The sequence below is a fragment of the Nerophis ophidion genome, linkage group LG16, assembly GCF_033978795.1.
Source record: "Nerophis ophidion isolate RoL-2023_Sa linkage group LG16, RoL_Noph_v1.0, whole genome shotgun sequence".
NCBI classification, from domain to species: domain Eukaryota; kingdom Metazoa; phylum Chordata; class Actinopteri; order Syngnathiformes; family Syngnathidae; genus Nerophis; species Nerophis ophidion.
In genome coordinates, this window is record NC_084626.1 from 6,603,090 (window position 1) to 6,627,985 (window position 24,896).

At 39.7% G+C, this 24,896-nt stretch overlaps 1 protein-coding gene and 1 long non-coding RNA gene across 3 annotated transcripts in view; one reads left to right on the forward strand and one right to left on the reverse strand.

Moving 5' to 3' along the window:
• LOC133570034 (uncharacterized) overlaps positions 1-14,199 on the reverse strand; it is a 29,881-nt gene extending 15,682 nt beyond the window's left edge. Inside the window, exons 1-4 of one of the 2 annotated variants that reach the window (XR_009810029.1) lie at positions 13,946-14,199; positions 12,055-12,115; positions 11,926-11,978; positions 2,375-2,568 (exon numbers count right to left, since the gene is read on the reverse strand). This is a non-coding gene — a long non-coding RNA (uncharacterized LOC133570034). Of the gene's footprint in view, positions 1-2,374; positions 2,569-11,925; positions 11,979-12,054; positions 12,116-13,945 lie in introns of those variants that run through there. The other variant, XR_009810028.1, reaches the window with a different exon arrangement.
• LOC133570033 (adenosine receptor A1-like) overlaps positions 9,708-24,896 on the forward strand; it is a 52,521-nt gene continuing 37,332 nt past the window's right edge. Inside the window, exon 1 of the mRNA XM_061922669.1 lies at positions 9,708-10,253. Coding sequence (XP_061778653.1) covers positions 9,919-10,253 — 335 coding nt within the window. The 5' untranslated portion in view covers positions 9,708-9,918. The remainder of the gene's footprint in view (positions 10,254-24,896) is intronic.

The following is a 24,896-nucleotide window of genomic DNA, read 5'->3' on the forward strand; positions in this document are numbered from 1 at the left end:
ATATATATATATATGTGTGTATATCTTCAGTCTACATTTTCTTCATATCTTATTTCAATACCCCCACGTACGCATTAGTTTATTCCATTTTGCATTTAATTATTCTTATTGATTTCTTCCCATTTCTTCATCTATTTTTAAATATTTCTCTCACTCCTCACCTCTCTTTCTCCACACTACTCACAATAACACTTACATGTAATACATCCATTTTTCTATTTTACTCCTTAACAACACATCAATCCAGAATAAATCATTCTTATGAAATACAACAAGGTCAACAACAATCCAAAACCATATGTCATGCGTCTTTCTTTATCCACTTAGTTTTATTCTCTACATGCTCCAGTTTCACACAGAAATTTGATTTCTTTACCATTTATTTCAATTATTATTTCTGGTCTACTTGCTGTTTTCTCCTAACTTAGTATGTCCTCATGATCACTCTGATCATTTTCTTTGCGTGGTCTTTGGAGATTTGGATGTCTCCTGACCTAGGAATGCTGAGTAACCTTGATCGTTGTTTTTTTTCTTTTTTTTCATGACAGTCTTTTATGAAGTGTCCTTCTTTCCCACAACACCAACATGCAGCAGGCTATAACTGCTGTTGTTCTCATTGTTATCTAATATTTTGGTTGGAATAGATTGTAAAAAAAACAAAACATTTCAGGTCTGCATTCTGTTTGGGTCCCTTTTTGATCTTACTGTTGGTTGTTCCGATACACTTTCATTGTATGGCGGTGGGTTTTTTATTTGTTTAACGCTGATCTACGTTTTGTTATAATTGAAGCGCTGGGTGTGGTGGCTTCTGTCTGTACCTCTTCCTCACCATCTTCTCCTACAATTTGCCCATTTCTTCTTTTAACTGGGCCTATCTCATAAGCTCCCTCACTGCTGCTGCCCACTGCTCCCCTCACTTCCCAGGGAGTGAACAAGCACATGGGTCAAATGCAGAGGACCAATTTCACCACACCTAGTGTGTGTGACAATCATTGGTACTTTACTTTTAACTTTAACTTTCATCCCTCTTAGCCCCTTCTTTTTCCTCTTCTATTCCTTTTCTTTCCCATTCTTTCTGTTCCTTAGCACTTTGAGCCATCCTCATCCAGCACTCCAAGTGTTCCCACCCCACTCTGGCCATTTTATTTTTTTTCCTTTCTGCATTGTTTGTATTATTGATTCCCACAGCTTTAATATATCACCTACTTCGAAGTGTCCGGAAAATTCATGTTTTGAGGTCGAAAAATTTCAGTAAGTCTGGATTTGTTTTTTCTACTGCTTTCCAGTCTTTACATTTTAACTCGTCTTTTGGACTAACCTCTGGTTTCATCATCAGCCATTGTCAGTCCACTGCTGGACGAAAGCCTCATTATGTTTCTGCCATTTGGCGTACTTTTCATGCTGGTTATTAGCCTACACCTTCCACGCTGGCTTGGTGCGGGGTGGAAGGGGTATTTTATATCAGAGATCCTTCTCCTCGACTAATTGCCTTACTGGGCTGTTGAACTTAGTCTGTCTTGTTTGTTGTCTGCGCCCCATTTACCCAGGGACCCGCTCATGGCGCTGACTGCCCGCCAGTCACAAGAGAAGGTGCAAACGGTTCTTTGTGTGCATTTTATAGACGTTAGTTGGGACTCACTAACTCCACACACAACCTCCCATCTCATGCCTGGATGTAGTTTAACGTCGTACCCAGGACACTTTAACGTCATACCCAGGACACAACCACTGGTTTACTTGTCCCTTTTCCCATTTTGAGAATTTGGAGTAATCCGTCGTCCCCTACAGAGCCAAATTTATAAGGATTACTTTTTTGTTGTTGTAAGATAGTGGTTTAAGTTATTAATGTGGTACATGTCGCTTCTGCTGGAGGTTTTCCCCCCAGTGGAGATGTCATGCCTAATGCATCCACAATAACTCACTATTACTTCTCACAACTTTAGTATGTGAGATCACTCGCGCACTCTCTCACGTTCACACCTTTCACACTCGTTTTACTGAATTTTCTGTTCCCGCGGACTCAGTCGTCTTTCTATGGCCTCTTCTGTTTTAGAATTGTTGGTTTTTATGCGGACTCCGTGGTCCTTAATTTGGCTTATTTTCAATGTTGAATCTTACAGAACTTTCATTTTTTGTGGACTCTACCGTCCTCTGATTCTTAGGCCTTTTTACCTGTTAGAGACTAGGATTCACAGGGTTGGTTTTTGCGTCGTAACCCTTAGTCACACACTTTTTCTATGCGTCATAACTCTTAGTTACACGCCTTTTCTATGCGTCGTAACCCTAAATTACACGCCTTTTTTTTCTTCTATGTGTCGTAACCCTCAGTCACACGCTATTTTTCCTTTGTATTTCAAAACGTACTCACTGAAATCTGTTCCTTCCTCTTGTCCTCGGTCTCCCGTCAGTCGTCCCGATCCCAGCCCGCGTTGAAGAAAATCAGCTCCTCAAAATGGGAGATGCGGGTGCCATGGTCTTCTGATTTTACTCACCCGGCTGGAATCGTCAGACGTGTCGGAATCCGGCTCGAAGGACCAAGAAGATGTCAGGTTCAAACAATCATGACATCTATTAATCAGACAAGAAGCAAGGAATCATGCAGAGACAGAGTCAAAATAGAGCTCATGAGGAGACACGTGTTTTGGTTGTACTCTAATTACAGATCCAAAACTACGTTCTAAAAAAAAGCCCCCGTGCCTCCTGTATTTATTAGGAAAGTCCCTATTACATCACTGTCGCCAAGGGAAGGAGATAGACTCGATAACTCCACTTAGACACAATATATGATTATAAAAAAGTGCAAATATGTTGACACTTGGTGCTATCACCCAGTCTCTGCTTTGTCTGGTCCCGGAACCCAATATTCGGACTTGGCAGTCAGCAGGCCGAGTCTGGACACAACACTTACAAAAACAACTGGCAATCTTTTGGATTACCACCTTGCATAGATACAAAAATGCCACTTCAGCACAATTGACAATAATTTATTTCAACGGCCCTTAACCATAAAGTTATGATTATAATATAGAAATAATTATTCTAACATTCTCTCAATTATAGAGGATCTTTGACTATTGTTTTTGCCGCAAATCCTTGAAAAAGAGAAGAGTGCACCTGTCATTAATAGAGGATCTTTGGCTAGTGTTTCTGCAGCACACATTTAGAATACAAAAAGCATAGTGCTCCTGTCATTAATAAAGGATCTTTGAATACTTTGTTAGCGCAAATCCGTGAAAAAGGAGAAGAGTGCTACTGTCATTTATAGACGATCTTTGGCTAGTGTTTCTGCGGCACAAATTTAGAAAACAAAAATCGCAGTGCTCCTGTCATTTATAGAGGATCTTTGACTAGTGTTTTGCCCCAAATTTGTGAAAAAAGTAAAGAGTGTTCCTGTCATTTATAGAGGATCTTTGGCTAGTGTTTCTGCGGCACACATTTAGAAAACAAAAAGCATAGTGCTCCTGTCTCATAGAGGATCTTTGACGAGTGTTTTTGCCGCAAATCTGTGAAAAAATAGAAGAGTGCTCCTGTAATTTATAGAGGATCTTTGGCTGGTGTTTCTGTGGCACACCTGTAGAAAAGAAAAAGCAAAGTGCTCCTGTCTTATAGAGGATCTTTGACTACTGTTTTTACCACAAATCAGTGAAAAAAGAGAAGAGTGCTCCTGTCATTTATAGACAATCTTTGCCTAGTGTTTCTGGCACACCTTTAGAAAACAAAAACCATAGTGCTCCTGTCATTTATAGCGGATCTTTGACTAGTGTTTTTGCCGCAAATCCGTGAAAAAAGAGAAGAGTGCTCCTGTCATTTATAGAGGATCTATGGCTAGTGTTTCTGCAGCACACCTTTAGAAAACAAAAACATGTGATTTATGGAGGATCTTTGACTATTGTTTTTGCCGCAAATCCGTGAAAAAAGAGAAGAGTGCACCTGTCATTAATAGAGGATCTTTGGCTAGTGTTTCTGCGGCACACCTTTAAAAAACAAAAACATGTCATTTATAGAGGAACTTTGACTATTGTTTTTGCCGCATATCTGTGAAAAAAGAGAAGAGTGCACCTGTCATTAATAGAGGATCTTTGGATATAGTGTTTCTGCAGCACATCTTTAGAAAACAAAAAGCATAGTGCTCCTGTCATTAATAAAGAATCTTTGACTACTGTTTTAGCGCAAATCCGTGAAAAAAGAGAAGAGTGCCCCTGTCATTTATTGACGATCTTTGGCTTGTGTTTTTTCCGCAAATCTTTGGCTAGTGTTTCTGCGGCACACCTTTAAAAAACAAAAACATGTCATTTATAGAGGAACTTTGACTATTGTTTTTGCCGCATATCTGTGAAAAAAGGGAAGTGTTCCCGTCATTTATAGAGGATCTTTGGCTAGTGTTTCTGCAGCACACCTTTAGAAAACAAAAATCATAGTGCTCCTGTCATTTATAGAGGATCTTTGACTAGTGTTTTGCCGTAAATCTGTGAAAAAAGAGAAGAGTTCTCCGGTCGTTATGGAGGATCTTTGGCTAGTGTTTCTGCAGCACACCTGTTGAAAACAAAAAGCATAGTGCTCCTGTCGTTTGTAGCGGATCTTTGACCAGTGTTTTTGTCGCAAATCCGTGAAAAAAGAGAAGGGTGCTCCTGTCATTTATAGACTATCTATGGCTAGTGTTTCTGCGGCACAGCTTCCATCCATCCATTTTCTATCGCTTGTCCCTTCCGGGGTCGCGGGGGGTGCTGGAACCTATCTCAGCTACATTCGGGCCGAAGGCGGTGTACACCCTGGACCTTTAGAAAACAAAAAGCATAGTGATCCTGTCATTTATAGAGGATCTTTGGCTAGTGTTTCTGCGGCACATCTTTAGAAAACCAAATGCATAGTGCTCCTGTCATTAATAGAGGATCTTTGACTAGTGTTTTTGCCCCAAATCCGTGAAAAAAGAGAAGAGTGCTGCTGTCATTTATAGAGAATCTATGGCTAGTGTTTCTGCAGGTCACTTTTAGAAAACAAAAACTTGTCATGAATAGAGGATCTTTGACTACTGATTTTGCCGCAAATCCGTGAAAAAAAGAGAAGAGTGCTCCTGTCATTTTTGGAGGATCTTTGGCTAGTGTTTCTGCGGCACACCTTTAGAAAAAAAACATACTGCTCCTGTCACTGCTAGAGGATCTTTGACTTGTGCTTTTGCACCACATAAAAAAAAAAAAAACCACAGCAGAGAAAATCTTCGACTAACGTTTTTAGTTAAACAACAAATACTATTTAAAAAACATGAAATAATATAATATATTTTTTGTCATGTAGAAAATATTTGGCAATATAAAAAATAAAAAAATAAATGTACAAAAAATAGATAATATTTTTTCAGGCAATATTTTTTTAAGCAATTCCTTAAAAATCTCAGAACACTCGTGTCGTAGAGAGGATTTTGACTTGTTTGTTTTAATTTTGCGGTTCCTAAAAATAGCTCAATGCTGCTGTCATTTAGAGCAAGGCTCTCAGGAGGCGGCGGGAGGAGAAAGAGTTCTTCCGGATCCACGATGAGTCACTACATGTTTGACGAGGCGCCGGTTCGAATTCCTCACAAAATGATCGCTTCTCTGTAAAAATGACTCACTTGAGTGGTACATCTGGTGGTAAGCGTGTCTTAATGAAATTAAACAATGGATGTCCGCTAATTTTTTGCAACTTAACGCCAAAAAAATGGAAATGCTGATTATCGGTCCTGCTAGACACCGGCCTCTATTTAATAATACAACTTTAACATTTGACAACCAAATAATAAAACAAGGTGACTCTGTAAAAAATCTGGGTATTATCTTCGACCCAACTCTCTCCTTTGAGTCACACATTAAAAGTGTTACTAAAACGGCCTTCTTTCATCTCCGTAATATCGGTAAAATTTGCTCCATTTTGTCCACTAACGACGCCGAGATCATTATCCATGCATTTGTTACGTCTCGTCTCGATTACTGTAACGTATTATTTTCGGGTCTCCCCATGTCTAGCATTAAAAGATTACAGTTGGTACAAAATGTGGCTGCTAGACTTTTGACAAGAACAAGAAAGTTTGATCAGATTACGCTTGTACTGGCTCACCTGCACTGGCTTCCTGTGCACTTAAGATGTGACTTTAAGGTTTTACTACTTACATATAAAATACTACACGGTCTAGCTCCATCTTATCTTGCCGATTGTATTGTACCATATGTCCCGGCAAGAAATCTGCGTTCAAAAGACTCCGGCTTATTAGTGATTCCTAAAGCCAAAAAAAAGTCTGCGGGCTATAGACCGTTTTCCGTTCGGGCTCCAGTACTCTGTTCGAGATGCTACCTCAGTAGAAGCATTTAAGTCTCACCTTAAAACTCATCTGTATACTCTAGCCTTTAAATAGACCTCATTTTTAGACCAGCTGAACTGCCGCTTCTTTTCTTTTTTCTCCTATGTCTCCCCCTTCCCTTGTGGAGGGGCTCCGGTTCGATGACCGTGGATGAAGTACTGGCTGTCCAGAGTCGAGACCCAGGATGGACCGCTCGTCGAGACCCAGGATGGACCGCTCGTCGGGACCCAGGATGGACCGCTCACCTGTGTATCGGTTGGGGACATCTCTACGCTGCTGATCCGCCTCCGCTTGGGATGGTTTCCTGTGGACGAGACTCTCGCTGCTGTCATGGATCCGCTTTGAACTGAACTCTCGCGGCTGTGTTGGAGCCACTATGGATTGAACTTTCACAATATCATGTTAGACCCGCTCGACATCCATTGCTTTCGGGCCCCTAGAGGGGGTGTGGGGGAGGGGGGGGGGGGGGGGGGGTTGCCCACATTTGATGTCCTCTCCAAGGTTTCTCATAGTCAGCATTGTCACTGGCGTCCCACTGGATGTGAATACTCCCTGCCCACTGGGTGTGAGTTTTCCTAGCCCTTTTGTGGGTTCTTCCGAGGATGTCGTAGTCGTAATGGTTTGTGCAGTCCTTTGAGACATTTGTGATTTAGGGCTATATAAATAAATATTGATTGATTGATTGATACACCCCCCAAAAAAATCACTCAATTAAAGTACCGTGTTTTATTTTCCTATATTCAAACAGCGTGCTACTGTTCAAATTGTGTGTGATGTTACAGTGGTCAAAATGATTATTTCGCCTTGTTTTTAATGAATACTAGAAGCTACTGCGCTACTGTAGCATCAGTGTGGGTCATTATGGTGGCACTTGGAGTGCCAAGTGTTTTCTGAGGTCTTACTTGGTGAAAAAAGTTGGCAAACCACTGATATAAACATACTTGCCAACCCTCCCGATTTTTCCCGGGATATTCCCGGATTTCAGTGCCCCTCCCGAAAATCTCCCGGGGCAACCATTCTCCCGAATTTCTTCCGATTTCCACACGGACAACAATATTGGGGGCGTGCCTTAAAGGCACTGCCTTTAGCGTCCTCTCTCGCCTGAAAAGGAGACTATTATATATGTCTCTGTTATCCATAGGTTTATCTATAACCCATAAAGTAGGTTTTTTTAGGCGGTCTGTCATCACGTTTTTAGCATTCAATCTAACATAATAGGTGAGGTTTTGTATGAGTGATTCCTAAAAATAGATATACCGGCCCCCAGGCACATTTTTGTTCTCTAAATCTGGCGCTCCCCGAGACAAAATAATTGCCCATTGATATAGAGGAGCTTTGTTTTGCTTCTCTGACTATTATTGCCATTTGATTAGGTACAAGGAATAAACCAGAAGTGGACAGAAAGATCATATTTATTGTTTACTTTCTGGCTCCACCAGATGGGAAGAAGACTCCCCATGACCGACTTTTTGGCTCACATGACACAAAAAACAAACAAACAAAAAAAAAACAAAAAAACAAACAAAAAATAAAATCCACGAACGTCTGCTCACTGAAGCTGCAGTACATACAGAAAAGTGCTGCTAGGATCCTGATAAGAGTGCGGAAATACGACCATATCACACCAACTCTAAAATCCCTTCACTGGCTTCCTGTTCCACCTAGGATTGAATACAAAGTCTCCCTATTAACTCACCATTGCCTCCATGGAAATGCCCCCCTCTACCTCAAAGAACTACTCAGCCACAAATCCTCCACAAGACACCTCCGCTCCAAACAGGCTAACCTCCTCCAACCTCCAAGGACAAAGCGCCGCTGCTCCCAGTCTGTGGAACGCTCTCCCTGACCACCTGAGGGCACCACAGACTGTGGATGCTTTTAAAAAAGGCATTTTTAAAATTTTATTTTATCTTTTTTTTTTTTTTTGGTCCTGTCCAGCTTCTCAGGCAAATCATATAGTTGATGTAATGCCCATATTGGCTGTTCAGATTTACTTTACAAACGAGAAGTGTAGGATACTTCTCTTGTTGCCTTATTTGAATTTGACTTTATTAAATATATTTATATTATCATTTGGTGCAGCCGGGCCGCAGCAGGAGGGGATAAAAAGAGAAAAAAAGGAAGATAGAGGGGGAAATTGTGGGGATAAGAGGGGGATTACAGAGAGACAAAAACAACAACAGCAAATACAACAATAACAACAACAACAATAGAACAACACCAGCACATACAATATGTACAAATATGATCGTAAAAGTGATAGCAAATAAGCATTTAGTGAAATAAATAATATAGTAATGACAATGAGCATTTTTACACTAAAACTGGAGCAATACAAATACTAATGTGATGACTCTTCTTCGGCATGGTAATGCCGGTGTGGTTTTTCCAAGGATGCGTCGAAGCAGAACACAGCAAAGGTATGTTATAAATGGATTTATTAAATAATAAAAAGGCTAGGAACAAAAACACTGGTGTAAAGAGAAAGCAAACAAAAGACGCTAGCGTGAAAGCTAGGATAAAACACTAGGAAACTAAAACTTGGCACGAGAGCACAAACGAGAAAACAAATCATCAGTATGAAAACTGGAATAAACAAGTGGCGTAGCGTGAGAGCTAGCGAGAAAATACATACAGTTGAAAGATGAGAGTCGTCACTGTAGCACGTAGGCAAATTAGGATCCGAGAATGAGTGAACAGAAAAGGCGAGCTTAAATAAGGAAGTAATCCACAGTGACAGGTGTGCAGGGACCGTGATTGTAGCAGGTGAACTAACGAGCTACCATGGTGACAGACTAAACAGGAAATAAAGACGGCAAACAGGGTGATAATAAAATGCAACAATAAACCATAATATGGGAAGATCGAAGTACGGATCTTAACAACCAATAGAAAAAGCGCTATTGATCATGAACAAAACCAATAGTTTACCTCTATTATCAACAATACAGTTGTTCAAATGCAACAATACGTATACATAATGGTAGCTAGAAAGATAATACAAATAAATAAATAAATGGAAAAAAAAAAGGAATACCGAAAGAAGAAAGGGAAGAGAGAGAGGCAACCTATATTAATCTTGTAGATTGTTATAGTAACAATGGGTTAAGCTCTGTCAATATGCCTTGTGTTACCCAGTTTATTTTATCTTTAATACACTGTAGCACTTTGAGGTTGTTTGCTCAATGTAAAGTGTTTATTTTTTACAAATATAATCTAATATTATTATTATTGCTGAATAATCGTGACGACGTGATAAGATGTGATGTTGCAATTAATCACGTGAGTCGTTTTTCCGCAGAAGCGATCGTTTTGGGAGGAATTCGAACGTGTTGTGACTCATCGTGGATCCAGAGGAACCACTTTCTCTTTCTCCTCCCGCCGCCTTCCCGACAGCGTGAGTGCGTGTCCGCGCGCGCGTGCACGCGCGCAGGACCAACTCGGGCGGCCCGTGCGCGCATATCCCCCCCACGTCCCGGGGCGAGACGACTCGACCCGAGTCGGACTTTTTCCTCTGGGAAGCTTTTCTTTTTTATTTTTTTTATTTTGACGCGCGGTTCCAACCCGCGTCCGAGCGCGAGGCCCGGATCATGGAGTATACCCCGGTAACCTTCCTCTACATATGCATGGAGTTGCTCGTCGCCGTGTCGTCGGTGGTCGGTAACGTGATGGTGGTGTGGGCCGTGCGCATCAACCGCTCGCTGCGGGACACCACCTTCTGCTTCATTGTCTCCCTGGCCTTGGCTGACATTGCGGTGGGCGCGTTAGTAATCCCCCTCGCCATCACCATGAGCGTCGGACCCCAGGCGCACTTCTACAGCTGCCTGCTGGGCGCCTGCATCATGCTGGTCCTCACGCAAAGTTCCATCCTCGCCCTGCTGGCCATCGCCATCGACCGCTACCTGAGGGTGAGGATCCCCATGAGGTAGGAGGACTCCCAACCTTTTTGTGGTCTTTTGTGGTCCCGCGCCTTTGTGTCTGGGTTTTAACGGCGCGCAAAAGTCCAAAAAACGGGATCTGGACCGTCAACTTTGTAGAGTTTAAAGGCTTTTTAGTGCGATACCACTGATTTTGACAGTTGGTATCGACGATACGGACATACTTGCCAACCTCGAGACCTCCGAATTTTGGAGATTGTGTGTGTGTGTGTGTGTGTGTGTGTGTGTGTGGGGAGGGTGTATATATTTTCAAGTATTTCTTATATATATGTGTGTACAGCAGGGGCGTCACTAGACCTAATACTGTACTGGGGCACACCTGGGGCACAAATAAATCATGTGAGCGTGCAAAGCGCGCAAGCAAAAACATTTTTAAGCACTTATTTATCATAAAAAATACATAAATAGTGCTTTAAACTATGAAATTATATCAGATTATGTTGTATGTGAGCGTGCAAAGCGCGCAACCAAAAACATTTTTAAGCACTTATTTATCATAAAAAATACATAAATAGTGCTTTAAACTATGAAATCATATCAGATTATGTTGTATGGATCTTTGATTAACCACCTGAAATTAACTAATGCATTTGACCTACTTGTGCACTTTTTTTTTACTCCAGACTTCTAAACTGCTACTGGTAAAAGCAAAAAGGAAGATCAATGAATCGTTTTGAAATATATATTATCAGTAATGATCTGCAAATTTAACATCTACAAAAGTAAAACAAAAAATAAAGCACCCCTACATCTCTGGGTTCTTTTATATTATTTAATTTCCATTTATGGCAATGTGGCTAATCCTATTTCAGATACACAAAACTATAAAATATACACAAAACAATAAAGCCACAGTAGTAGAATAAATGAACAACTGTTGTGTGTCTGTTCAGGGAATCATTTTCTGAGAAGTAATCTGTAACGTCTCGTTTTCATTTCTGCAAAGTGGTCAATCACTCTGGTCAGACATGGAAATATTACAGTAACTGTTATACAGTTGACCAGTGGTTCCCAACTGCTGGGTCGTGACATAAAAGTGGATTGTGTGTCATTTTCAGTGTGTCGCAGTCAGATGTGTGCATGAAAAAAAAAAGTTTAGGGAGAAAAAAATCAAATTGTGGCAACAAAATCAGATATTTTTAGCCATTTTTCTAGTGACTATTAGTTAGTATTTTAGCAAAAGGCAAACCGACTAACAAGTTGGAGGAGGACTCAGGACAGACATGGAAATATATTTTAAAAAATTCTAAATGGGGCAACAAAACCCGATATTTTCGGCCATTTTTCTGAAAACAAATACAGAAATGTTACTATTTTTTCTGGAAACAAAACCAGATGCTTTAGCTGTAGCCATTTTTCTGGTGACAAAACAAGATTATTTTAGTCAAAGTCACACCGATTAACCAGACAAGTCTACTGTGCTATTTTTCTGTGAGAAGCACCCAACTCACACATGCTTACTCCAAATCATCATTGATGCAGAGGTCCTGAGCAGAACCAGCAGACAATAACCAACATTATGTTTCATGTTCATTGGAAATTCCCCCGACAGCTCGTACAGCAAATGAATATGTTTGTCTTGATACAAGGAATAAAGTTAGCTAACGTAGCATCAACTTAAGACAATGATGTTGCCTAGCTAGCTAGGACTTCACTTACTCATTCCTCGCTGCTTCTTCCCTGCTGCGGGCGAAAAACTTTCTGATATCCATCTAGGAGTTACAGTTTGAGTCAAATCAAAATCAAAACAATATAATTAACAACATGTTGTTGGCTAACGTTACCTACCTCACGCAGTGATTCACATCCCCTCTCTCTCTCTCTCTCTCTCTCTTGCTCTCTCTCTCAACTGAAGTTTCGATCCACATGTGAATAAATTACCATATTAATTTGCCATGTGCTCATTGTTACGTGGAGTGAATACAGTAGCAATCAATTACCATACTAAGTAGTGTGTACGCTGTTGTCTATGTTATGTAGACTTAAAACTCTGAAGTGTTTTTTTTTATTGGTGAAATTTTTACTGGGGCACTGCAGATCAACACTAGGGCACGTGCCCCAGTGAAATCTGTCCGGCGACGCAGCTGATGTACAGTGGGGCAAAAAAGTATTTAGTGAGCCAAAACCTCCTTCCATCAGTGAGAGCTTTGAATGGTTGACCAAATACTTATTTTCCACCATAATTTACAAATAAATTATTTTAAATTCCTACAATGTGAATTCCTGGATTTTTTTTTCACATTCTGTCTCTCACAGTTGAAGTGTACCTATGATGAAAATTACAGACCTCTGTCATCATTTTAAGTGGGAGAACTTGCACAATCGGTGGCTGACTAAATACTTTTTTGCCCCACTGTACAAACCCCGTTTCCATATGAATTGGGAAATTGTGTTGGATGTAAATATAAACAGAATACAATGATTTGCAAATCCTTTTCAACCCATATTCAATTAAATGCACTACAAAGACCAGATATTTGATGTTCAAACCCGTAAACTTTATTTTTTATTTTTTTGCAAATAATAATTAACTTAGAATTACATGGCTGCAACACGTGCCAAAGTAGCTGGGAAATGGCATGTTCACCATTGTGTTACATCACCTTTTCTTTTTTAACAACACTCAATAAACGTTTGGGAACTGAGGAAACTAATTGTTAAAGCTTTGAAAGTGGAAGTCTTTCCCATTCTTATATTATGTAGAGCTTCAGTCGTTCAACAGTCCGGGATCTCCGCTGTCCTACTTTATGCTTCATAATGCGCCACACATTTTCGATGGGAGACAGGTCTGGAATGCAGGCGGGCCAGGAAAGTACCCGCACTATTTTTGTAACACGTGCTGAACGTGGCTTGGCATTGTCTTGCTGAAATAAGCAGGGGCGTCCATGAAAAAGACGGCACTTAGATGGCAGCATATGTTGTTCCAAAACCTGTATGTAACTTTCAGCATTAATGTGCTTTCACAGATGTGTAAGTTACCCATGCCTTGGGCACTAATGCACCCCCATACCATTACAGATGCTGGCTTTTGAACTTTGCGTCGATAACAGTCTGGATGGTCGAATATTTCCCCCAAAAATTTGAAATGTGGACTCGTCAGACCACAGAACACTTTTCCACTTTGCATCAGTCTATCTTATGTAATCTCGGGCCCAGAGAAGCGTTTCTGGATGTTGTTGACAAATGACTTTCGCTTTGCATAGTAGAGAATTAAAGGCCTACTGAAATTATATTTTCTTATTCAAACGGGGATAGCAGGTCCATTCTATGTGTCATACTTGATCATTTCGCGATATTGCCATATTTTTGCTGAAAGGATTTAGTAGAGAACATCCAGGATAAAGTTCGCAACTTTCGGTGCTAAGAGAAATGACCTGCCTCTACCGGAAGTCGCAGACGATGACGTCACATGTTGATGGCTCCTCACATATTCACATTGATTTTAATGGGAGCCTCCAACAAAAAGTGCTTTTCGGACCGAGAAAACAACAATTTCCCCATTAATTTGAGCGGGGATGAAAGATTTGTGTTTGAGGATATTGAAAGCGACGGACCAGAAAAAAAAAAAAAAACGCGATTGGACGGATTCTGATGTTTTTAGACACATTTGATAGGATAATTCTGGGAAATCCCTTATCTTTCTATTGTGTTGCTAATGTTTCAGTGAGTTAAATAGTACCTGATAGTCGGAAGAGTGTCTCCACGGGTGTCTTGACGCTCAGTGTCTCAGGGGAGTTGACGGCAGCTGTACGGACGGCGCAAGCTCAGCTTTTCGCCCGTAAGAACTGACTTTTTAACCACAATTTTCTCACCGAAACCTGCTGGTTGACATTCCGTCTTGATTCATGTTCGCTTGACCGCGCTCTGATCCATAGTAACGTTTCACCTCCAGGAATTTTAAACAAGGAATCACTGTGTGTTTGTGTGGCTATAGGCTAAAGCTTCCCAACTCCATCTTTCTACTGTGACTTCTCCAATATTAATTGAACAAATTGCAAAAGATTCAGCAACACAGATCTCCAAAATACTGTGCAATTATGCCGTTAAAGCAGACAACATTTAGCTGTGTGTGTGCACAGCGCTCATACTTCCTAAAAACCTGTGACGTCTTGCGCACATGTCATCATTACACAACGTTTCCAGGACGAAACCCCCGGGAAATTAAAAATTGTAATTTAGTAAACTAAAAAGGCCGTATTAGCATGGGTTGCAATGTTAATATTTCATCATTGATGTATAAACTATCAGACTGCGTGGTGGGTAGTAGTGGGTTTCAGTAGGCCTTTAACTTGCACTTACAGATGTAACGACAAACTGTATTTAGTGACGGTGGTTTTCTGAAGTGTTCCTGAGCCCATGTGGTGATATCCTTTAGAAATTGATGTCGGTTTTTGAGGGATTGAGGGTCATGGTCATTCAATGTTAGTTTCCGGCCATGCCGCTTACGTGGAGTGATTTCTCCAGATTCTCTGAACCTTTTGATGATATCATGGACCGTACAGTAGATGTTGAAATCCCTAAATTTCTTGCAATTGCACTTTGAGAAACGTTGTTCTTAAACTGTTTGACTATTTGCTCACGGAGTTGTGGACAAAGGGGTGTACCTCGCCCCATCCTTTCTTGTGAAAGACTGAGCATTTTTTGGGAAGCTGTTTTTATACCCAATCATGGCACCCACCTGTTCCCAATTAGCCTGCGCACCTGTGGGATGTTCCAAATAAGTGTTTGATGAGCATTCCACACCTTTATCAGTATTTATTGCCACCTTTCCGAAATTCTAAAGTTAATGATAATTTGCAAAAAAAATATGTTTATCAGTTTGAACATCAAATATGTTGTCTTTGTAGCATATTCAATTGAATATGGGTTGAAATGATTTGCAAATCATTGTATTCCGTTTATAATTAGATCTATCACAATTTCCCAACTCATATGGAAACAGGGTTTGTATATACAGGGTTTCCCGCAGCGCTTTGTTATTAAGGTAGCCGCCTGAACAACAAAGAGAGACTGCCTAAACCAGGCCTGGGCAATTATTTTGACTCGGGAGCCACATTTAGAGAACAAAAAATTATGTCTGGGGGCTGGTATATCGATTTTTAGGAATACTAATACAAAAGCACAGTGACAGAAAATGCCAAGCTTGATGATGAGATCAGACTCAGGATGGGGAGAGCGAGTGCTGTGTTTGGGAAAATAAGGGAACAACTCTGGAACAACAGGCATGTCTCTATTTGCATCAAGTGCAAGGTGAACAGAGCAACTGTGCTAGCTACACTTTAGTACGGTGCTGAAACTTGGAGCATCTACAGATTGCAAGTCAGAAAACTTCACGCCTACATGATGCGCCACTTTAGGACCATCATGGATATCTCCTGGACAGACAAAATCCCGAACACAGAGGTCCTAAGTCGTGCTGGACTGCCTTAGATGGATGTCATCTTAACCCAAACGAACCTGAGATGGGTCGGGCATGTAGAGAGAATGAGTCACGAGAGGCTCCCTCCCCATCTGCTCTACTCACAGTTGGAGGAAGGGAAACGAAACCGAGGGAGGCCAAGGCTAAGGTAGAAGGACACCGTTAAACGGAATTTGAGGGAACTGAAGATCGACACTGCAACCTGGCAGTTGAAGGCAAAAGACAGGGCTGAGTGGAGGTCTATGATCCGACCTAAATGAAACAGTCATTGTCGCGCTCGACAGACTGCTATGATGATGATGATGAATACAAAACCTCACAAAAATGTCTGATGGAATGCTAAAAACGTTATGACAGACCGCCTTAAGAAACGTAATGGAATTTTAAATTTTTATATGAACCATAAAACACTGAATATTGACAAAATATGAACGTCACACCCCCTTTCGATCGACATATTTTACAATCAAGTGAAACGCGTCAAAAATGCAACAAACAGTGAAATACGAACACAAAGGGTACAAAATAAACCCACCTACAATCTGATATATCTGATACATCACTAAGCTTTATAACTTTGTTGTGAAAATCTCCTTCCGCGTCTGTGGAAACGCTTCTTACCCACACTGCTTGGTGCCTCGTCTGACCTGCTGTGACGTAGATTACCATAGTAACTAATTAAATGACCATAGTAACTAATTAGAATACCAAAATAACTGGTATATCATCCAAAAACGCAGATTCCAACCATTGAAATACTTTGTACGGTTCAAGACTTACGGTCATTAGAAAACATCACTGCACATCATAATGGCAGCTACACTTTCCATCTTAAAGATAAAAAAAAAAATATATTTGCAAATGTCCGGCAGGCCAGATTGAAAAGCTTAACGGGCCGCATGTGGCCCCCGGGCCTTAATTTGCCCAGCTCTGGCCTAAACTACAGTCTTGAAAAAAAAAAAAAAAATATATATATATATATATATATATATATATATATATATATATATATATATATATATTCCATCCTGTAAATTAAGCATGATGAGTTGATCGTATGTCAGCAAGCGGTCCCACTTTTAACTCTTTTTCAAACACCTATTGCAAACGCTTATTTACAGTAAGTCATTAGTTTGACTTAGTCATTATTTTGTCTTAGTAAGTCAATATTTACTAAGTCCAAATAATGACATACTTAGTATCTCAGGTAACTAGGACTGTTTTGTGTTTTGTGTTTACGAGATATATATCGTATATTGCCACCTAGCATACTGAGTGGAAAACACACCCTAAAATTGTAGGCTTCTTCACGCGACAAAGCCGGCCTACTTCACTACAGTCTGTAGTCTATTGCCCCCCCAGGCTGTGGTGAGATGTAGACGTGATGGTGGCGACAGGGCAAATTACACATTTCCTTACACCCACCAAGCCTCTTCTCCGTTCGTCCGCCTGTCCCGGGCGGCGCCACCTTCCCCCGGGAGAGACAACACCTTACCTAACAAATTCTCTGGGGGAAACACTGTTTTATACATATAAATAATCCGTTCATGAATGAGTATATCCAATCATCCACCGTGTTCAATGGAGAAGTCCGATCTACATTTGCAGGCAGCATACTGATGGCGGGAGTTGCTATGCAAGGCCCTAACCAGGACCCACAAGGGGCAAGGGTGAAGTTGTCTTGCTCAAGGACACAACTGACGTGACGAGGTTGGTAGAAGATGGGGATTGAACCAGGAACCCATAAGTTATTGGCACAACCACTCTACCAACCGCGCCACGCCGTCTCGATAATAGGCGTCACTGCATTTATTCTGGCTGGCCCTTGATAAAAATGGATTCCCGCACGCTTGCTAAAGCTTTGTCTGTCCACAACTGATTACTAACAAACCAAGACCGATTTTTATTTTTTATTTTTTTTATTTCATTTTAATCTTCTATTTCCCCCCCCCCCTTGTTTACCTGTATCTCATCTTTTTTTGTAAGGGGCGCTGGAAGCCGGCAGACCCGTCAGCGATCCTGTTCTGTCTCCCTGTAATGTTTGTCTGATCTTGAATGGGATTGTGCTGAAAATTGTAATTTTCCTGAAGGAACTCTCCTGACGGAATGAATAAAGTACTATCTAATCTAATCTAATTTTAGATGGTGGTAGGGTGTGTGTCCCGGAATCCTGGAAGAGTTAGTGCTGCAAGGATTTCTGGGTATTTGTTCTGTGTTGTTTATGTTGTGTTACGGTGCGGATGTTCTCCCGAAATGTGTTTGTCATTCTTGTTTGGTGTGGGTTCACAGTGTGGCGCATATTTGTAACAGTGTTAACGTTTTTTATACGGCCACCTTCAGTGTGACCTGTATGGCTGTTGACCAAGTATGCCTTGCATTCACTTGTCAGTGTAATTGGGTCGGCACGCAAAGGCAGTGCCTTAAAGGTTTATCGGCGCTCTAGTACTTCTCCCTATGTCTGTGTACAGTGGCGTTTTAAAAAGTCATAAACTTTACTTTTTGAAAACAATAATTTCAGATATTACATTTTAAAGCATTTATCGGCCCATAATATCGGAAGTCCGATATTATAGGACATCTCTAATAATGTTGTTAGGGTTTTTTTGGGGTTGATAATATTCTATCTTTATTTGTCGTTATTTATCTAATTTAATTTAATTTAATTTTTTTTATTTTCATCCATCCGTCCATTTTCTACCACTTGTCCCTTTCGGGGTCGCGGGGTGTGCTGGAGCCTATCTCAGCTGCATTCGGGCGGAAGGCGGGGTGCACGCTTGACAAGTCGTCCCCTCATCACCTCACAGATAGACAGACAACATTCACACTCACATTCACACACTAGGGCCAATTTAGTGTTGCCAATCAACCTATTTTATTTATTTCTGAAAAAAATTATGTGATAATGTTCATCAGTCAACTGATTGTTGTTAATTTTCATTCCATCAAGATAAAAAGAATAATATCGAAAATCAAATTACAGGATGTTTTTTATGTAGTTTGCTCATTTTCCTCGACTGGTGCACTAAAATCATGTGGTTTATCAATTTTTTTGTTTACATATGTAGCATAATCCACAAAGATGCAAATAATTGTTTTCATCCTCAATCTTTACAAAAGATTCTAAATGTTATGGATGCATTTGATTTAATTGATATCTGGAGATTCAAAAATCCTAGGTTAGTACGGTATACATGGAGAAGACAAAACCAGGCAAGTCGTATTGACTATTTTTTGATATCATTTTCATTGCTAAACAAAGTAACTGCAATATCAATCGATGATAAATTACGTTCGGATCATAATTGTATAGGATTAACTATTTCAATTGAAGATAATACACGTGGACCAGGATATTGGAAGTTTAATCAAATGCTTCTACAGGATGATACATTTATTGAAAAAACAAAGCAATTTATTACTGACTTTTTTAAAAACAATGTAGGATCATCAAACCCTCAAACAGTTTGGGAAACCTTCAAATGTTGTTTTAGGGGATACGCAATTGCGTACTCTTCATGGAAAAAAAAAACAATTTAAAATGGCAGAACAGGAATTAAAGAAAGAAATTGAGGACTTACAAAAAAATATAGATGGTAATGATAATCCAACTAGTGAGCAACTAAATTCCTTTACAGCCAAACAAGAAGAGTTAGCAGACTTAGTTGAAAAAAAATTATTGAAAAGTTATGACTGCAACAGAGCAATCTGGATGAAAAAAGGTGAGAAGTGTTCTAAATTCTTCTTAAATATCCAAACAAAAAATCGTTCCAAAAAGAACATTTCCAAGCTTATTAAAACAAATGGAAAGGTATTGAATACGCACACCACATTGTTGAAAGAAATGGAAAATTACTTTAAAAATATTTTTTCTAATCCGGTAATTCCTCCTAAAACTACAATTTTTTTTCCAGAAAATTATGAAAGAAAATTGAATTATGAGGAAAGGCTTTTATGTGAAGGCCTCATTGGAGAGGAAGAACTTGTGGAAGCTGTTAAATCTTTTCATCCAGGGAAAACCCCAGGATTAGATGGAATACCTATTGAGGTTTATCAAGTATTTTATGAAGAGATTAAGAAACCATTGCTTTCTAGTTTTAATTACTCATATAAAATAGGTTATTTGTCTAACACTCAAACAGAAGGTATTATTTCTTTATTGTTGAAACAGGAAATAAATGGTCAGTATAAAGACCCAGTTTATCTTAAAAATGGAGACCAATAACACTTCAATGTTATGATGCTAAAATACTGGCGAAATGTTTGGCCACACGACTTAAGTCTGTTTTGTCAAATATTATTCACCAAGATCAATCAGGTTTCCTACAAGGAAGAAACATAGGAAATAATATTAGACAGTTATTAGAAATTATTGAAAATTATAATATGGAGAATAAAAGAGGCTTAATTTTTGTAGCCGACCTGGAGAAGGCTTTTGACAAAATTAGCTTAGATTTTATTTGTAAAAGCTTAGTTTTTTTCAATTTTGGCAACTCTCTATTACATTGGATCAAGACACTATATAATAAAACTAACTGTAAAATTATCAATAACGGATACATCTCTGGGACAATACCTCTATTAAGAGGTCTAAAACAAGGGTGCCCTTTGTCTCCATACCTATTTATTATTGCTATGGAAATATTAGCGATTAAAGTTAGATTGAATCGAAATATTGAAGGGCTCAGCAATAATAATATTGAAAGTAAAATAACAATGTATGCAGACGATACAAGCTTCTTTATCAGCCCCAATCCTCATTGTTTGCGGAACCTCCTTGATCTTTTGGATATATTTTCACAGCAATCTGGGTTTAAGCTTAATTATGATAAATGTAAAATTTTAAGGATCGGAAATCTAAAGGGAACATCCTTCCGAATGGAATGCAAAGTGCCTGTTTTGTGGACAGATGGACCTGTTAACATACTTGGTGTTGTTGTACCAGAGAATCTGGAAGATCTATGCTCAGTAAATTATGATAATCGACTAAGAAAGCTGGACAAAATATGGTAAAATATCTATTGTCAACTCGTTAATTATTCCTCAGTTTATTTTTTTGTTTTTGTCATTACCAGCTCCATCACAAAACTTCTTTAAGGTTTATGAACGGAGGGTCTTTGATTTTGTCTGGGACGGCAAACCAGAAAAAATTAAAAGAAAGGTTTTGTACAATGAGTATGAATATGGGGGCCTAAAACTTCTCAACCTCGAAGCTATGTGTCTTTCTTTAAAAGCATCAATTGTTCCAAAGATGTACTTAAATACTGAGTGGTACACAAGTGTCCTGTTGGACAGAAAACATGTAATGTATCAAAGAAAATTGTATCCTTTTTTACAAGTGATCCCCTCCCATTATTCTTATGTAGAGAGTCTGCTGGGAAACATGGAGGGGTTCATAAAGGAAACAATCCACTCATGGTGGTGTTTTCAATTTCATGTGCCAAAAAAAAGAGATGATATTTTGCAGCAGATAATATGGATGAACTCTAATATTTTAATAGATGGAAAGCCTTTCTTTTGGAAAAATATGTTTGAAAGAGGAATAATTTTTGTCAATGATATGATCAATGACAATGGTAAAATTATGAAGTATGATGAATTTAGAACTATGTATGGTGATGCTTGTTCAAGCTTTTCTTTTAATCAACTAACTGGAGTAATTAGGAAAAGATGGAAACAAATAATTAATTATGGAACTACTAAATTACTAGTTTGTAAACCTCTAATAAGAAATTCTAGTTGGCAAAAAGGAACTAAAATTAATGAAAAAATATATAATTTTTATTTAATAAAGAAATCTTTGAAGGCTGTCCCATATAACACATATGGAAAATGGGAGGACTTTTTTGACTGCCCGTTGCCGTGGGATAGCATATTCAAACTAATCTACAAAACTACTATCGATGTGCAAAACCGTTATTTTCAAATTAAAATTATTTATAACTTCTTACCAACGGGGAAAATGTTAAAACTATGGAATATGACTGAGTCAGATGATTGCCGCTTTTGCTGTCAGGAATCTGAATCCACCCTGCATTTGTTTTGGTATTGTCATATTGTGTCTTCCTTTTGGGTGGAAGTTGAAAAAACGTGTTCAAGGATTGGTTTGTTTATGAAGCTTGATATAGTTTCTGTTATTTTAGGAGAGTTTATTGACAAGCATGACTTAGTCAATTTAATTATAGTACTTGGTAAAAGGTTTATTTTTAAGGCCAAAAATAGATATTCACTTAGTATTACTTTCTTTAAAACATTTATTCAGTATTTTTTAACTTTAGAAAGATACATGATTGACAACGATAATGATGCCAAAAAACATGAAAAAAGATGGGAAATCCTTAAAGGCTTATTATGAAAATGTAATAATGTTTATGGATATGCAACAACAGCAACATATATGCTATCTGTTGTTGTGTTCCCTTTTTTTGAGTGTACAAAATGAAGGTGTGTGTTGAATCTGACTTGGACATAATATGGACTATACACAAATGCTTTTTATGAAAATGTAATTTTGTTTATAACTTGTTTCCCTAATTTTTGTTGTTGTACATGGATGAGGGTGTGTGTTGCTGAGGCCCACTTTGACATTGTCTGGACTGGACCTGGTTTTAAAAACCTTTTAGACAAGTCTAATTCCATTAACAACCTGGTCTGATGAAGATAAGGTTATTTTTTATTTATTTTTTAATAAAATAAAATGAGATTAAAAAAAAGGAAAACAATGACATTTTTTTGGGGATAAAAAAGAAAGTAAAATCATATAAAACAATTACATAAAAAATAGTAATTAATGATAGTGTTAGTGGACCGGTGACACACACAATCATGTGTGTTTCAGGGACTATGTCCCTTGCAGACTGTGTTATATATGTTGTGGGAACCAGCATTTTGGTAGCAGAAAGAAACAACCCTTTTTGTGTGAGTGGGTGTGGCTGGGTGTGAATGGGGGAGGGAGGGGGTTTTCTTTGGGGGGTTGATGCACTGATGGAAAGTGTATTTTGTGTGTTTTTGTGTTGATTTAATAAAAAAAAAAAATAAATAATAATAATAATTGTTATTGCGACATCTAGGTGACACATTTAGAAAAGCGGTTTCTTTCATTCAAAAATTTTGGCTAAAAAATGTTGGCAAATTTTTATACTTAGCAATCTCATCCTGCGGGCCGGATAAAACATGTTGAACTAATTTTTGATTGGGGGCCACATGGAGAAAAATCAACTCCCAAGTGGGCCGGAATGGTAAAATCACGGCACGATAACTTAAAAATAAAGACAACCTCAGATTGTTTTCTTTGTTTAAGAATAGAACACGCACATTCTGAAAATGTACAAATAATGGTTTTTTACACTTACATATTGCGGTTGATAGTATTCTATCTTTATTTGTCATTATTTATTTTATTTTGTTTATTTATTTTAAAAATGTATTTTATTTATTTATTTTTTTAATAAATTATGCTGCGATGAGTTGACGACTTGTCCAAGCTGTACCCCGCCTTCTGCCCGAATGCAGCTGAGATAGGCTCCAGCGACTCCCCGCGACCCCAAAAGGGACAAGCGGTAGAAAATGGACGGATGGATGAATAAATTATGTGACAATGTTCATCAATCAACTTATTGGTGTTAATTTTCAATCTAATAAAAATAAAAAAAATTATATCGAAATCAAATTACAGGATGTTATTCATGTAGTTTGCTCATTTTCCTCGACCGGTGCACTGATATCATGTGGTTTATTATTATTATTTTACATATGTAGCATAACCTACAAATATGGAATGTATACAAATGACAAATAAAGAATTGCTATTGTGACATCTAGTGGACACATTTAGAACAGCATTTTCTGTCATTCAAAAATTTCTGCTCATTTTTCTATTTATATTTTTATACAAAGTCATCCCTTGGGCCGGATAAAACCGAACGCTTGACACCCCTGCTGTAGGACAAATACATACGTTTGTATATATATATATAGCCTTCCCGGTAAGGTTTTTTCAGGTGTACTGGAGAGGAGGCTACGCCGGATAGTCGAACCTCGGATTCAGGAGGAACAGTGTGGTTTTCGTCCCGGTCGTGGAACTGTGGACCAGCTCTATACTCTCGGCAGGGTTCTTGAGGGTGCATGGGAGTCTGCCCAACCAGTCTACATGTGCTTTGTGGACTTGGAGAAGGCATTCGACCGTGTCCCTCGGGAAGTCCTGTGGGGAGTGCTCAGAGAGTCTGGGGTATCGGACTGTCTTATTGTGGCGGTCCGCTCCCTGTATGATCAGTGTCAGAGGAGTAAATCGGACACGTTTCCAGTGAGGGTTGGACTCCGCCAAGGCTGCTCTTTGTCACCGATTCTGTTCATAACTTTTATGGACATAATTTCTAGTCGCAGTCAAGGCATTGAGGGGTTCCGGTTTGGTGGCCGCGGGATTAGGTCTCTGCTTTTTGCAGATGATGTGGTCCTGATGGATCATCTGGCCGGGATCTTCAGCTCTCACTGGATCGGTGTGCAGCAGAGTGTGAAGCTACCGTAATGAGAATCAGCACCTCCAAGTCCGAGTCCATGGTTCTCTCCAGGAAAAGGGTGGGGTACCATCTCCGGGTTGCGGAAGAGACCCTGCCCCAAGTGGAGGAGTTCAAGTACCTAGGAGTCTTGTTCACGAGTGAGAGAAGAGTGGATCGTGAGATCGACAGGCGGATCGGTGTGGCGTCTTCAGTAATGTGGATGTTGTACCGATCCGTTGTGGTGTAGAAGGAGCTGAGCCGGAAGGCAAAGCTCTCAATTTACCGGTCGATCTACGTTCCCATCCTCACCTATGGTCATGAGCTTTGGTTCATGACCGAAAGGATAAGATCACGGGTACAAGCGGCCAAGATGAGTTTCCTCCGCCGGGTGGCTGGGCTCTCCCTTAGAGATAGGGTGAGAAGCTCTGTCATCCGGGAGGGACTCAAAGTAAAGCCGCTGCTCCTCCACATCGAGAGGAGCCAGATGAGGTGGTTTGGGCATCTGGTCAGGATGCCACCCGAACGCCTCCCGAGGGAGGTGTTAAGGGCACGTCCAAGTAGGAGGCCACGGGGAAGACCCAGGACACGTTGGGAAGACTATGTCTCCCAGCTGGCCTGGGAACGCCTCGGGATCCCCCAGGAAGAGCTGGACGAACAGGCTGGGGTGAGGAAAGTCTGGGCTTCCCTGATTAGGCTGCTACCCCCGCGACCCGACCTCG